Source organism: Thamnophis sirtalis, unplaced genomic scaffold (genome assembly GCF_051295495.1).
Source record: "Thamnophis sirtalis isolate CommonGarterSnake01/CBP01778 unplaced genomic scaffold, rThaSir2_p1.2 scaffold_10, whole genome shotgun sequence".
In the NCBI taxonomy this organism is placed as follows: domain Eukaryota; kingdom Metazoa; phylum Chordata; class Lepidosauria; order Squamata; family Natricidae; genus Thamnophis; species Thamnophis sirtalis.
In genome coordinates this window covers 26,147,601-26,162,008 of record NW_028261390.1, presented here as the reverse complement: position 1 = coordinate 26,162,008, position 14,408 = coordinate 26,147,601, and the positions used below count along the sequence as shown (strand labels likewise).

The 14,408-nt window shown below is 35.0% G+C and overlaps 1 protein-coding gene across 2 annotated transcripts in view; it reads right to left on the bottom strand.

Moving 5' to 3' along the window:
- Positions 1 to 14,408, bottom strand: part of SH3D19 (SH3 domain containing 19) — a 61,630-nt gene that overhangs the window by 25,746 nt on the left and 21,476 nt on the right. Inside the window, exons 3-6 of one of the 2 annotated variants that reach the window (XM_014068530.2) lie at positions 9,517 to 9,557; positions 4,098 to 4,138; positions 3,057 to 3,099; positions 2,018 to 2,165 (exon numbers count right to left, since the gene is read on the bottom strand). In XM_014068530.2, the coding sequence (XP_013924005.2) occupies positions 2,018 to 2,165; positions 3,057 to 3,099; positions 4,098 to 4,113 (207 nt within the window). In that variant the 5' untranslated portion in view covers positions 4,114 to 4,138; positions 9,517 to 9,557. The remainder of the gene's footprint in view (positions 1 to 2,017; positions 2,166 to 3,056; positions 3,100 to 4,097; positions 4,139 to 9,516; positions 9,558 to 14,408) is intronic. The other variant, XM_014068522.2, reaches the window with a different exon arrangement.

The window sequence follows — 14,408 nt, the reverse complement described above, 5'->3', positions numbered from 1 at the left end:
CTTGTTACCTTCTTTTAAAATACAACCTATTCTTTGTTCCCATTTTCCATCTATTATCCAAAAACAAATCCTTAAAATCTCATTTCAGTCCTGATCAGCTAATGTACATTAAGAGGTATCAAGAGATAACAACATCTGTTCTAACCATGATTACATAAACCGACTTTATATTCCTTCTACTTTTAAGAATCTTGATCTTTAGTCCCTTCAAATAATGCTCTAAAACATGGCTGTCAAACTCCATCACGTCCTGTGATGAATCGTGACTTTTTTGTCTGTGCAGAACCAAGATGGGTGTGACGCACCCAGCCTGCAAGCCGCCAGTTTGACACCCCTACTCTAAAACTTTGTTTCTTTTCATTTATTCTTTATATATTTTTCTCCCAAAATTCTTTAATGCCTTAACAAGCATCTTTTGTAAATACAATATAGGAATTATCCAGATCACTATATGTATATATCCTTATTAATTATTAAGGTTTCAGCTGGTTTCTTTTGTATGCAAAATATAAATCTTGTTTCAGATCATTTTGTCATTTAAATCTTCAAATTCACCTTCAAATCAGCTTCAGTTCAACATTCGGTAAAACTTGTTCCTCTTCCATAACATCTTTTAAACACAATCTATCTGTAGAAGCAGACACTCTTAAAATTAACTTCTGGCTCCCTTTTTCAAAAAATATCCTTTAATATGTTGAATATTAAAATATTTTGCTCCATCCAGTATAGGTAAGTCAAAATTAAGAATTCTTCTTCAATGGTAATATTTGTTCTTTTTGGTTCTTGCTAATGTCCAAGCCTCAAAATCCTATCATATCATTTTTTTAAAAATCAAAACCAATGCATTTTCCCATGAAGAGGACTCTTATAATTAATTATAAAATCTTATTTCAAAGTTACTTGGACCCTAAATCTGTTCGCAACTTTCTAAAAATCAAAGTTTTACTTTTTCCAAAAACGTTTCACTCTTTTGCTGTTTATTCCAGAAAAAAAAATTTAAAGCTGTAAACTTGCATTTAAAATGTATTTTGATGGAAACTCAATGTAATGGAATACATGGGTGACCTTGAAGAAAGGGGAAAAGAGATGTTGCTTAAGAAACAATCAAATAACAGTCCAAGTCACTTTATGCTCCGAGGAAACTGAGGAAGGACCCACCCAAATGGAGCAAGCAGTTAAAAGTGGAGGATGCAAAGATTGTACTTTCAGACTCTATTAATGTAGAATCAAGTAGATTTAACTCATGTTTCCTGTTTGGTTTACCCAGGAGGGTTGACATTCACATACAATTTGTCGATGGAAAGGTTCCTAATAATTGAAAAGCAGCTTACAAGCAATTTCCAATACTGATTAATAAAGGAAATATATAAACCCAGTGTCTTTTGAAGGCATCAACTGGGCTTAGAGCAAAATGACTACAGATAGTCCTTGACTTACAGCCATAATTGAGTCCAAAATGTATGTTGTTAAGTGTTTTTAATTTTGCCCCATTTCACCACCTTTTTTGCCACAGTTAAGTGAATGAGTGCAGCTGTTAAATTAGTACATTAGTAGCTGTTAAATGAATCCGGCACTCGCATTGACTTTGCTTGTCAGAAGGTTGCAAAACCAATTGCCAAACATCCAAATTTTGATCACATAATCAGGGGGATGCTGTAATGGTCATAAGTGTGAAAAACAGGAACTTTTTTCAGTGCTATCGTAACTTTGAACAGTTACTAAATGAACTTTGAATGGTTACTAAATGAACTGTCAAGAACATAGAGAAGAAATTGTCTGAAGAATTTATGGCAATCTCAAGTTATCTTTTTGTTCAGAGAGGAATTTCAAAAGCCAGTCTACCTGCTGGCTTTTTATTATGCCATAATCGTCAGTTCTATTTTTTGCCACTTCAGTTCACCATTTCTTCTCCTGAACTCACTGTTCATGAATTCTGATAACTACAGTTATCTCACTACATTATAATGGTCAAACAAACATCAACTTGAACCAAGAAGGAAATTCTGTGCTTCCTCACCTCTGCTGGAACAAGTTCAGTAGTTCTCCAAGGCGTCTGGCTATGAGTTGACTGGAACAGTAGCCCTTGTTGAGGGACACAGTTTCCACCTGGAAACCAGGAGGATGGTCCAAGTGGCTCAGCTGCAACTATTGTGATTTCAGGTCGTCTGGATGGAGAAGTGGGGGGAGAAGAATAGGACCAAATTCAGCAATTTATGATTACACAGTATTTGGAAAGTGATTGGCTCTTTCTAATTCAGTTGCTTGGAAACATCTTTTCTCATTTTTCAACACCTTAGTGCCCACAAATAAGTCCATTTACTACCTTGTGTTTTTTTGCCTATATCTAAGAGATCAAATAAAATTTCCAATATTCTTATAATTGGCAAGAATTAAATTTTTGAAATATCCATAAATTTGCTTTAACCATGATTGTCCAAGCTTTTGGTTTGCCCATACCACATTGAATAATTGTCTTGGGCTGCATATAAAATATGTAATATAGTTAATGTACTATATGAATAACAAACTTCATTTATTTTTCTATATGTTTTATTACCTCGTGGGGCTGCATTAGTATTAATATTTTGGAAAATGATAAAGTCACTTGTCTTCAGTCAAGGCTGTAATTGTTAATTTATTATAAACTTTTAATATCGATATTCATTTTAATTGTATTATTAGTCTAACTTACATTATGTTTTAATCAGTAGATGCCATCCTGATTGTTGAAGAATCAGACAGAAAGAGTAGAAATTAAATATATAAAAGAACAAAGTCCTTGAAACTTTGTGTGAGTTCCTCCAATCCCAAATCTCTTTTTCAGTTAATGCAGTCCAATGAATATGCCACAGGACAAAGGATTGATTTTAAAATATAATTTCCAAAGAAAACATATTTAAATCTATTTATTATCTCATTTTTAAACATGTGTAATAAAAAACCCCAGTGGAATATTTAGATACTCTGTAACAACATTTTCATTTATATGTTATAAGTCACTTCTTACACTTATTTTATTGGTAGAATAATTAGAAATGGAGTGATTATCACCATACCTTCTTTCTCTTTGCTGTTCACTGTGATAAGTTGTCCGGGAAGCTAATTTTAAACAAAAGGCAGACAATTAATTTTTTACCACTGCTAACATAATATTTCAATGTGTGTTTCCCAAAATTCTTCAGAAATGATTACTATCCATAGGTGATTGTCAAAAAATCATTAATTATTTAATTCAAAACACATGATTAAAGTGTTTTTGAGTCCAGCATTTGATCAGCATCTCCTTATGGCTTTGAGATTAAGGAAATTTCATTAGACATACCTTATGGCCAATGAGAAAATATAGAGCATTCAAAATTATTTCCACAATATTAAACTATATGTATACTGTACATGGTTGATTTATTAAAGTCTTTAACATTCACATATACCTGATTTGACTTCATTTTAGTACAAAGGCAAAAAGTCTGATATGAGAAATATTCACACAGTCAATTAAACCATATGGACTTTGGCTTGCCATTATTAAGTGAGCCACTTCTGGTTTATAAATCAGACATTACTTCGTGATCCATTGAATAATATATTCATCAGATTTTACTACATTCATCATCATATATATTCATCAAATTTGACTTAGCATACTATGTTAACCAAAAGAATATGTGATTGGATCTATCAATTTGTTCTACTTTTCTGAGACCCCCCATTTCATGTCTGTGCAAGCGAAAAGTAGACTGGGAATTCCAGTAAGTAATACCATAATTCCAAGCATAACCTCAGTAAGATTCAAGCAATAGTACTACTAATAAAAAAATTAAAGCTTATGTTAGGTAGTTATATTAGAGTACATTCCTTATGTAAAATGACTTAACTTTAGATTTTCTCATTATAAATCTTATTAAATAACTGAAGCTTTATTTGAATGAAATCATCATCGTATATAATTAAACAATAGCAAATTAGGAGGAATATTCTCCAGATAACATGATTTAGCAGAAACTCTTGTTTGATTAAGCAGCAGCAAATTATTCTAATTGCACCATTTAAAATTTATAGAAGCAAAGCACCAGGTGGGGAAGTGAGGAAAGACATACCTCTTCTACGGGGCATATTTGAGGTGCACTATTCATGAGTGCTAAAGGAGAAAAAGAAGGGTTACAGAAGAAGATAAAGAAAGAGAAAAAAGAACAAACCAGATGAACAGTAAAGATCCATTAGACTGTCTTTGTTAGTCAGATAAGGGTATCATAGTAGGTTTCCCCCACAAATGAACTCTGGCAGTGTTTTAAATGCCAGTTTTAAAATTCAAATTTGGTTTTAAAAAGGAGGGGGGGAAATAACCAGCAGCTTCATACGTATCTATTTATACAACAGAATTAAACAATTTCCTTATTTTGAAGGTGTTGGTACTTTTTCCCCCTGACTCTTCAACACGTATATTAATTGAAGATAGTAGAATTACTCAAAACTTCTATGTTCTACAATGGCAAAACATTGTTTTGATTTCTCTGTCTTAGTACGGTAAATATCAATTTTGCAACAAATGTTCATGTTTCCTTATTAATGACTTTTTCAGGGAAAAACACATGCTCCTTTTATAGTCTTTTTCAGTGTCAGAGGACAGGCTGCCTGCAAATTAGCCAGCACCTATAGCCCAGCAAAGTGTCGCAATAAAAGCTGAGCAGAGACATAGCTCATTATGGTGGTGTTGGCGTGGAAATCAGTGGGAAGATGGTTGGTGCTCGCTTGGGAAACTAAAACAGCCTGCAGCAGCCTAAAGCAAATAGAAGAGTTACTGTTCTTCAGAAGTAGGGCTTACATAGAGAAACTGTGTAGTAGTTGTAGTAAAGCTGCAGTAAAATAGGGAAAGAGTGATATAGTAAACTGAGTACTAGTCTTTGAGTACTTGTAGATGTGTTGCCTAAGAGACCAGGTGGGTTGTGTTGGCTCTCTGGGGTTTTGGACATTCAGATAAACAGATTTAACTTTGAGAAATACAATTTTTCTCTTGTTATTATCATAATCTATCACTGCATTTAAAAGATAAAGGCTCACTGTCAGGGGTGGGTTGCTGCTGGCATTTCTGCCGGTTTGGTGCACATGCAATTTTGCACGTGTGCCAGACGCGCGCTCTGCATGCATGCACACTTGCCCGTAAATAGGTCTGCACATGCACAGAACATTAAAAAAACATGCCACGCCGACCGGGGAACCGGTTCAGAGGCGTAGCAGGCCTGGGTTGCTGCCAGTTCCAGCGACCCAGGCAGACAAACCACTACCAGTTTGGCCAAACCGGTCCAACCATAGGAACCCATCTCTGCTCACTATGCTTCCTATAAATCTGCACATAAGGAATCTTAAAGAAAATTTTCAGTCAAGATCCATGCATAAATAATTTCTGCTTGTAAACAAAATCTCCTTTTTCATTTTAGTCATGCGGTCTTAAACTGAAATTGCTTTAGAGAATTTCTTGAGTTTAAAAAGCTTTCTGGCAGTGAGATAAGGATCTCTGGGGCGTTAGATTGTTATGCTGGGTGTAGGGAGATCCACCTTCAAGTCCTGTTCAGCCTTAGGAACATTAAGTCATTCAAAATCTCCTGGTATACCTTATCTAATTCGATGACATATAATAATGTTATTTTTCCCCCAGGGCTATGGAACCATACTCACTGAAACCTAATAAATGCTAAACAATTTCTTTTACATGTATACAATGTCCAGTTTAAGAACGTCCAACTTAAAGGCAACCCCTAGATACAAATGGGCTGCCTATTACTATAAATGGTGAACAGCACTGCCTTCCTTGAACCCACAAAGCACTGAAGCTGTGCAATCATTTCAGGTATCACTGAAGCCACATGTGTTTAATATATAGCCAACAATTCAACAATTCCAGAAAGCACTGCACAACTTCAATGCTTCATCAGCTCAAGGATGGAACTCAATCTGTCAGTTTTAGTAATAGGCAGTCCATTTGTAGTAATAGGCAGTTCAACTTAAAAAGAAATGCAGGTTAAAAACAATTAGGAACAAAACATGTTCCTAACTCAGGCACTGCCTTACATTTCCTTCCCTATTCACCTTTCCAAACAAAAATATTGTAAGCATGCATACAATAATTGTGTGCATCCTTTTGTAAAAGCTACCAGCTAATCATAATAATATTCCAGAGTGGCACAAAGTCACCTTGTAGATGAGACATAGGCAGCATAAAATGTAGTAAATAATAAATAAATAAAAATATGCTTGTATGCCTGTATGCATGCATGTGTGCATATGATATGTATATTTGGGCATACCAGGGGTTGTGACACAAAATACATACATACATACATACACACACATATACATACACACTCACACATATATGTGTGTGTGTGTGTGTTGTATTTGTGCTGATAAATAAATAAAGGGAGACTAGTATAGATCTATTTCAAGCTATTTAGCTCTCATCAGCTAGCCATACCCTTACTGGGATTGGAACCTGTGCTTTAAATATATATATATATATATTTTAAGTCACAACCCCTGGTATGCCCAAATATGGGAGGAAGTTCACTGGGATTGGAACCTGTGCCTAAGATGCAATACAGCACAGGTTAAGATAGTATGTGAGATACTGGTGAGTGAGTGTGTGTGTGTGTGTGTGTGTGTGTGTGTGTGTGTGTGTATACATATACATACATACATACATACATACATACATACACACTCACCAGTATCTCACATACTATCTTAACTACTGCATACTGGGAAGAGGTAGAATGTTTTACATAATCTCATGAAATGTCTTGCTAAAGATTTCATTGGAAATAATTGTGTATTATTTGCAACTACAGAGGAAGTGAGCAAGCAAGTAAATACTTGTTTGTAGATAAACTATATATAAAGGAAAACATTCCTTCTATACTAATGAAAAAGAAACAAGTATATAGGGAGGGATACAACAAATTTGCACAAATGTTCATCTGTACATATGCTCACAGAATCAGTGCGTTCAGTGGGACTAAACAAGACAAATGTACAGAAATTAACAGTGTCCTAAAAATATCTTCTGAAAAAAACTCTGATCTTTAGAAACTTTGGTTCTTCTCTTTAATTTAATGCTTCCCCCCTCTCCAAAAGTTGGGGAAAAGTTACTTTGATTGGAAAATTGGAAAAATGGTTAGAGGAAATATGAAAAGTGTTTTAGTAAAATTGTATTTATATATATGACAATTCCATACAAGCAACCATGTTAGTTTGAAGTAAAAGAATGTGAGAATTTGACAAAAATGCTTAAGGGTGAAGGGATGAGAAGACAGTGAAACAGTATTCGTTTATCAGAGTCAATTTAGTCTGCCACCTATTTATATTATCTAGAACATTACAAATAATTTATCATTAAGCCTGAATTAATATAGTCATACTATGTCAAATATATTTTCAGTTATTACAATGCAAATAATAGCAGGAAAGTTGCCCTTGTCAGACAGTACGTGACTTTTCAGACAACAGATCAGCATGCAACATCTCTCAAGTGGCCTGGAGTAGATATGTAGCTGTGCTCCCCTAAAAAGAGCTAGTGCATAATTTGTGGGTCCTCTGAAACTCTCAGCTGCTGCTGGAATAGCTGGTGAAACCTGTACTCAGGGGTAGCCTTAGTTATCCAGCTGCAGCTAGCCTGCCAGGTGCTACTCTATCTGGAGCCAGAAGTACAGGCAACAGTTGCTCACCCCATCATTTCACTATTGGAATATTATTATATATTCTACATGGGACTGCCCTTGAAGATCATCCCAAGACTACAACTGATGCAAATTTTGGCTAAAGGAATTACAAACTGTTCTATAGCATCAATTATTGTAGCAGCTACAGTGGATGCCATTCTGTTTCTGCTTGCAGTTCAGCATGCCACATCTCTCAAGTGCTACGTATCACTTTTAAAGTCCTCATGGCTGGAAGCCTGGTTATCTGTTGGATGATAGAACCAAGCTATCCCAACTAAAGCATTCATGCAGAGAACATATGCTCAGAGGTCCAACACATATGAAATATAATGGGAAGACACTCAAAAGCAAGCATTTTTTGCAGGGGCTCTGTTGAATAGAAAAAGGGTCACCAATCAGACAGCATGTGAAACCAGCCCCATCCAATCTACTGAAAAACCACCCTTCATGGAACCAGTCCCTGGCATCCAAAAGGTTCCCGGGGTGTGTGTGTTGGAGAACACCTTTTCATAATATATATGATTTGTGCCTGGATCTTTACAACCCTGAGTAAGAGATAATTGTGCCTGTGGTGAACAATGGTGGCACTATTAATAAAGTATACAATTCTTGACTGATTATAAGATAGCATGTGTGTTATTGTTATGGTTATCAATTAATGTTTATTCATTTGCTGTTGCTATTACATAAGCTGTTGCTTTATAAATAAACATATTTATTTTCTTATAACATAAGCTGTTGATATTGTAAGCTGCTTAGATCTGTACTGACTGAAATGACGTAAAACACCAGAAATAAACAAATCTTTCAGCTATTCAAATAACTCTAAAATCCAATGAATGCTAATAATATCCCACTATGCTATATCACAGTATAATTTACAACCACTAAATACAATGACATGGTTAAAGGCTCATCTAAACAAAAAAATGAATATTGACATTTATTAGACAGAAGAAGCAAGAACCAGGTTCTTTTCCTGTGGATTCCAGATCAGGTGGGATCATGTAATACCTCTATCAGCCTGCTTTTAACTTTGGTTCAGAATTAACATTAAATCATAACTTAGCATTACAATAACAAGCCATAACAAGTTTTACAATTGTTTTTTTTCTTCCTTTACAAAGAGAATTTTTGAAAAAACTTGTTTTGGATTAACTATAAATTTCCTCATAATCCAAAGTCATATTTTAATTTATGGTAGTGACACGTTCAACCAACTTTGTTCAGCTTAACTACAGAATAGAAATCAAATGCTCTATTAAAGTGCAGATAATATAAAATAGAAATTCTGATATCTTTCTCCAAAACTTGTTGGAGAGAAGACATGACAAATACAAGTTCTAGCATCTTCTTGTTTCATAAAATGAGTAAATAACAAAGAAATATATTTAAGGACTTATCAACATTTTTTCTTTAAACAGGTATGTTGGGTGAGAAGGCAAACAACTGATCTGAATAATTTAACCCATTTATTTTTAATCAAAATACATTGGATGTAATTTACATAATTTTGATAAATTACATGAATTCTGTTTAGAAGAGCTCAAAAAGAAACAAATTTATCTGTTAAACGAAACAACAAGAATCAGGTCATGTATAATGATGATAATCAATCCTGGAATTTGCAATATCTACAAGAAAGTGCAGGAAAGAAACATAATTTATTTTCAATGGTAAAGCAACTTACAAACAACACTAAAAACCAAAGCACCAGCAGTCTATTTAATGAAAATATTAATAAACATTTGTTCATCTCTTCGGCATTCATCAGATAGATATAACAGATTAAAAATCTACTTACTTCTCTTGATTGCTGCTTTAATAGATGACAAGGGACCTTGGCTTAAAAAATGAAAAGTGGAACAAAAAATACAATTACACATTATACAAAAATATAGATCATCTAGTAAAGCGTGCATTTATGACGGTTGCCATGTCCCAGGGTCATATGATCATCTTTTGTGACCTTCTGACAAACAGTCAATGGGGAAGCCAGACTCATTTAACTTAAGTTTCTAACTTAACAATTAGAGTGATTCACATAACAACTGTGGCAAGAAAGATTGTTTAAAAAGTGAAATTTCACTTAACAATTCCTTGCTTAGCAATGGATATTTTGGGCTCGACTATGATTGTAAGTCAAGGACTACATATATTAGACATCATTGCATATGAGCAGATTTGCAAAAAAATTGTAATTTTTTCCTTCTTCACTGATTGGCTGAAACCAATTATGGAAAGGAGAACTACAGGGACTGCCACATACCCACAGGAAAACATTCAGTTGTTTACCAATTTATCAGTTATTTCAGGATATTGGTATTTGTATCGTGGCAATTGTTTCTATGTGCTAAAATACAGAAAGGGGCAGAAATGATGCTTTTAGTACTAACACTGCTTGGTATACACTCTATACTGTATGAAGTTGTAGTATGGATTGATTGATTATGTTTTACTATTGTGAGAACTCAGTTTTCATAATTTGTGGCTAATCCAACTTAATATAAACCTGTTTAAGTCAACCACAATTTAATATGCTAGTTGAACTCATTCATTTTGTCCTTTATTGTATTATCCTTGAAATTTATAAACATTTTTGCATACAATATATGATGGGTTTTTTATTTCTTTTATTTTGTTTCACCCTGGGATTCCCCCCCCCCCAAATGTATATTGGTAAAATATATTATTTTCCTATATTTGGACTATATATTCCAAAATCTAGAAACCAATTTAGGACAATGAAAATCATCACATACAGGCAAATTCTTGTGCTCCAAATCAATTATTTCCAGCAGCTTAAATTTCTAGATCAAGATTATCAACAATAAAAAGGACGAATGTAAAGTTCAACCATTTGTTCAGGGATAAACCTTGTTTGATATTTCTGGTAACTCTTAAAACTCTTTTTGATGAACTATGATTGAAAAGAGGATGATTTGTGAATTCTGTTTAGATAAAGTTTGGCTATGAGGAGGGCTGTTTTTTATTTGTAACATTAAAATAGATGGAAAAGTTAGTACATTAGTTTATGTCAATGTTTTGAAGGTTGAAAACCACTTTTTATTTTTGTTTTCTCTTTTTATTTTTCTGCACTTTCTGATCATTTTTATCTTCTAGTTAGTTTTAACTATGTTTATTGAAAACTTCGGTACAATTATTAACTAAAATAGAATCCTTCATTCTATTCACTCAGACCTTAACTCTTCAAGAGGCTGATAACTAGAGAAAGTAATTTTATATAAAAAGTAATAGAATCTATTTTATGTTCTATTGTTTTAATCTGTATAGCTTAATCTACTGCATGCTAAACTTTAGCAAAAATAAAAAACAAAAGTCAACCCTAGAAAAGTATAAACAATAAAACAGCCATCGCCACAAACATTTCGTTTCTCTGGTTACTGTTAAAGCAATAGATTGCACATAATTATTGAAAAATATCTATGAAAAGTTATTTCAAAAATTTCTGGGCAGCACAGGCAGGATGTTAATATTTCTGGTGGCTGAAATCCACATAGCACAATGCTAATTGACATATTATTCTCTTTCCTTTTCTATCTTTTTATCCTGAAATATATTTCATATACCCTAAAGATCTGAAAGCTTCATTCTTCAACTAAATTCATCTATATAATTTTATTGTGCTTCAGTAATGAAGTCTAACTACAAACAGATTAATGCATATTCTATGAGGGAGAATAATACAGGAAGTTATACATTACCCAAGAATGAGAGGCAATAGGTCTAGAAGTTGTAGTAGAACATTTTTTTTTACTTTTTACTTCCTATTTTCCTATTCAATGCTCTGAATGCACAACCCTACTGATCCTTTCAAGTTTCAAGAGAGAAAAAGAGAGGCAACCCTTCTCACTTTACAGCTTCTAACCTTTTTTAAAAAAAATCTGAGGTGACTTAATAAGTAACTCCAGAAGTGAAGGCAAACAATAGAGCATCCCTCGTGGATTGGGTGAGTTTTCTGCTATAATTTTGAAGATTCCTGCTCTGAGTAGGAACAAACAACCCCTTCTCTTCTTAAGGAAAATACAGAGAACTGAGAAGAGAGAATATTTTTGTAGAAACTTCTAAAGTGGGAAAAATAATTTTTATAGGCATTATAAAATCTATCAAATGTTATAGAGGTTGTTTCTAAAAAGGTGCTTACAAAAGGACCTGTAATTTTTTGCCACCTGTTGTCAACAACAACACATGTTCATCACTGTTGCAATTATCTAATCTCTTAATTCCCAAGTACAAACCAAAATACAGGAGAAAAAAAAACATCATGAGAGCATCTGGAGTTGCTCTTATAATAACAGAAGAGGTTAAAAATCCCATGAGTCTATTATCTCGCATAAGAGTGAATCACTGACTTGTTTTCTGGATCTTCAGCTATTTCCCATTTCAAACCATTACTATGATAATATTAATGATGAATTATCCTTCACCTTAGTTTTGTTCTTAAATGGTAACTTTCCCAAATGGACAAATTAGTTTGGGGTTTCAACATAAAACTAAGGCACAAATCGTATATTTCAACACTGTATAGCAGTAGGATAAAAACATTAAATTAAATTAAATCAAATCATTGTGAGGTCCAATACAACAAAAGTGGATAGCAACAGATTTATTCTTAAAGCATTAATGCTATAAAATAAATGTGTTTGGAAAAAAACTTTGTGGATCAGAATCTAAACAATTTTAATACTTAAGACTTCCCACTTTAAGCGTTTAAGATCCAGAGAACTCATTCCCACTGGGTTTTTTTTAATATTTTGTACTACAGATAATTTTAAATGATCAAATCTTTATAAAAGGAAGAATCTCATCTACAAAACCATTATCTTTCTGCTCAGTAACAGCTTGTTCCAAATTCTCCATGACTCAATTGAGTTACACCCTCTATACATTTTGAAGAGTGGCCATTTATGAATTCTAGTGTGATACAACCACACCTCTTCTAAACATGTCTTTCCAAATGCAGTAATATAGCGTGCACTGACATAGTAACAAAATGTTTAATGTTATTCTGTCTCTAATTACATTTCTACTACATTACATTGAAGAAAACAATACTTGTTTATATCCTAACACAACTCTCTTATATCTTAACCTGTGATATACTCATGAAATGCAATCATATTTTTAAGTGCTGACCAATATTTACCTCAATGTTTGCGTATTTTTATTTTATTTATTTGTAATCCACTTTTAGTATTTTTTACAAACAACTCAAGGTGGTAAGCATATCTAATATTCCTTCCTTCTTCTATTTTCTCCACAACAAAAATCCTGTGAGATGGGTTGGGCTGAGAAAAAGTGACTAGCTCAAAATACTTCCAGTACGTACAGGGCAATATTTAAGGCATTCAGAAACCTTTTAGACTAAAATGATGCTACATTATTTTACTCCCCTTGAGAAAAGGGAGATTATGGCGATTCTCATCCTTTAAAATACTTTAAATGTGTATTAAGAAATGGCTCTTCAAACTCTCTTGCAACCCACTCCAGAAAGGCTGGACTATTTGTCTTACTCCCAGTATTATAACTGTCATTGAACATGTATGTAACTTTCAGGGGGTAGAAACCATTTTTAAGGGTGTGTCAAACCCTATCAGAAACATTATCTAACCCTGTTTTAAAGAGCTACTCTATCTTTACAATTACAAGGTACTGAATGGTGAGCTGAAGATCTGCCACTGCCTGCGGAGGGGACCCTGCCTGAACTAGGACATCATCTAGGTAGCATTGGAGTCTCACCGGGATAGTTCTTAGGTGAGCCACCAAGATATTTATGAATGTGCTGACGCCAGGCTGAAGGGGAGGGCCCTGTATTGATAATGAAGGTCCCCTTGTGAAAACCTTAGGTACCTGCGATGAGCCGGCATGATTGGGATGTGAAGGTAGGCCTCTGTTAGGTCTACTGATGCCAAGAGGTCCCCCCTCGAATGCCCTGCAGAATTGACTTGAGGGAGGACATCTTGAAGCACCTGTAGATCAGGAAGCGGTTCAGGCATTTGAGATTCAGAATCGCCCTCCAGCCCCCCGAACTCTTCGGGACCACAAACAGGTTGGAGTAGTAGCCCTGATCTCGTTCCATAGGAGGGACCGCCTCCACCGCCTGGATGTCGAGAAGATGTTTTACGGCCAGATCCATCAGGCGGCGGCGATCCAAGCACCTCGATGGTGGGAACGACCTGAAGAGATCAGGGTGTGTGGAGAGGAACTCCAGTCTCAGACCGTGATGGACTGTGGATCTGACCCAGACGTCCGAGGTAATCTCGTCCCAATGATCTGCATAGTGGGACAGACGGCCACCTATGGGAAGGCTCGGGTTTAAGTCACTTCCCCTGTGGAAAGGATGACCGCCTCTTTCTCAAAAGGGCTGCCTAGACTGGTGTTGGAACCTGTTACAGTCCTGATAAGCCTGCCGTGGGTACTGCCTGTCTGACCTGAACGACTGGTACCATTGCTGGTGGTCATAATCAGGGGCCCTTTACGAAGGTCTGCGATAAGGGTGAGTGCGGGCCTTAGTCTTTTTGGCGTTAGAAGGGAGAACCTTCTTGTCTTTATTCTCGACCAAGAGGGGGTCGAGGGCCTCCCCAAAAAGCTTGGGATCGGTGAAAGGGGCGGCAGCTAGATTCCATTTCACCTTATTGTCCATCTACCAGTTACGCAACCACAGCAGACGACGGG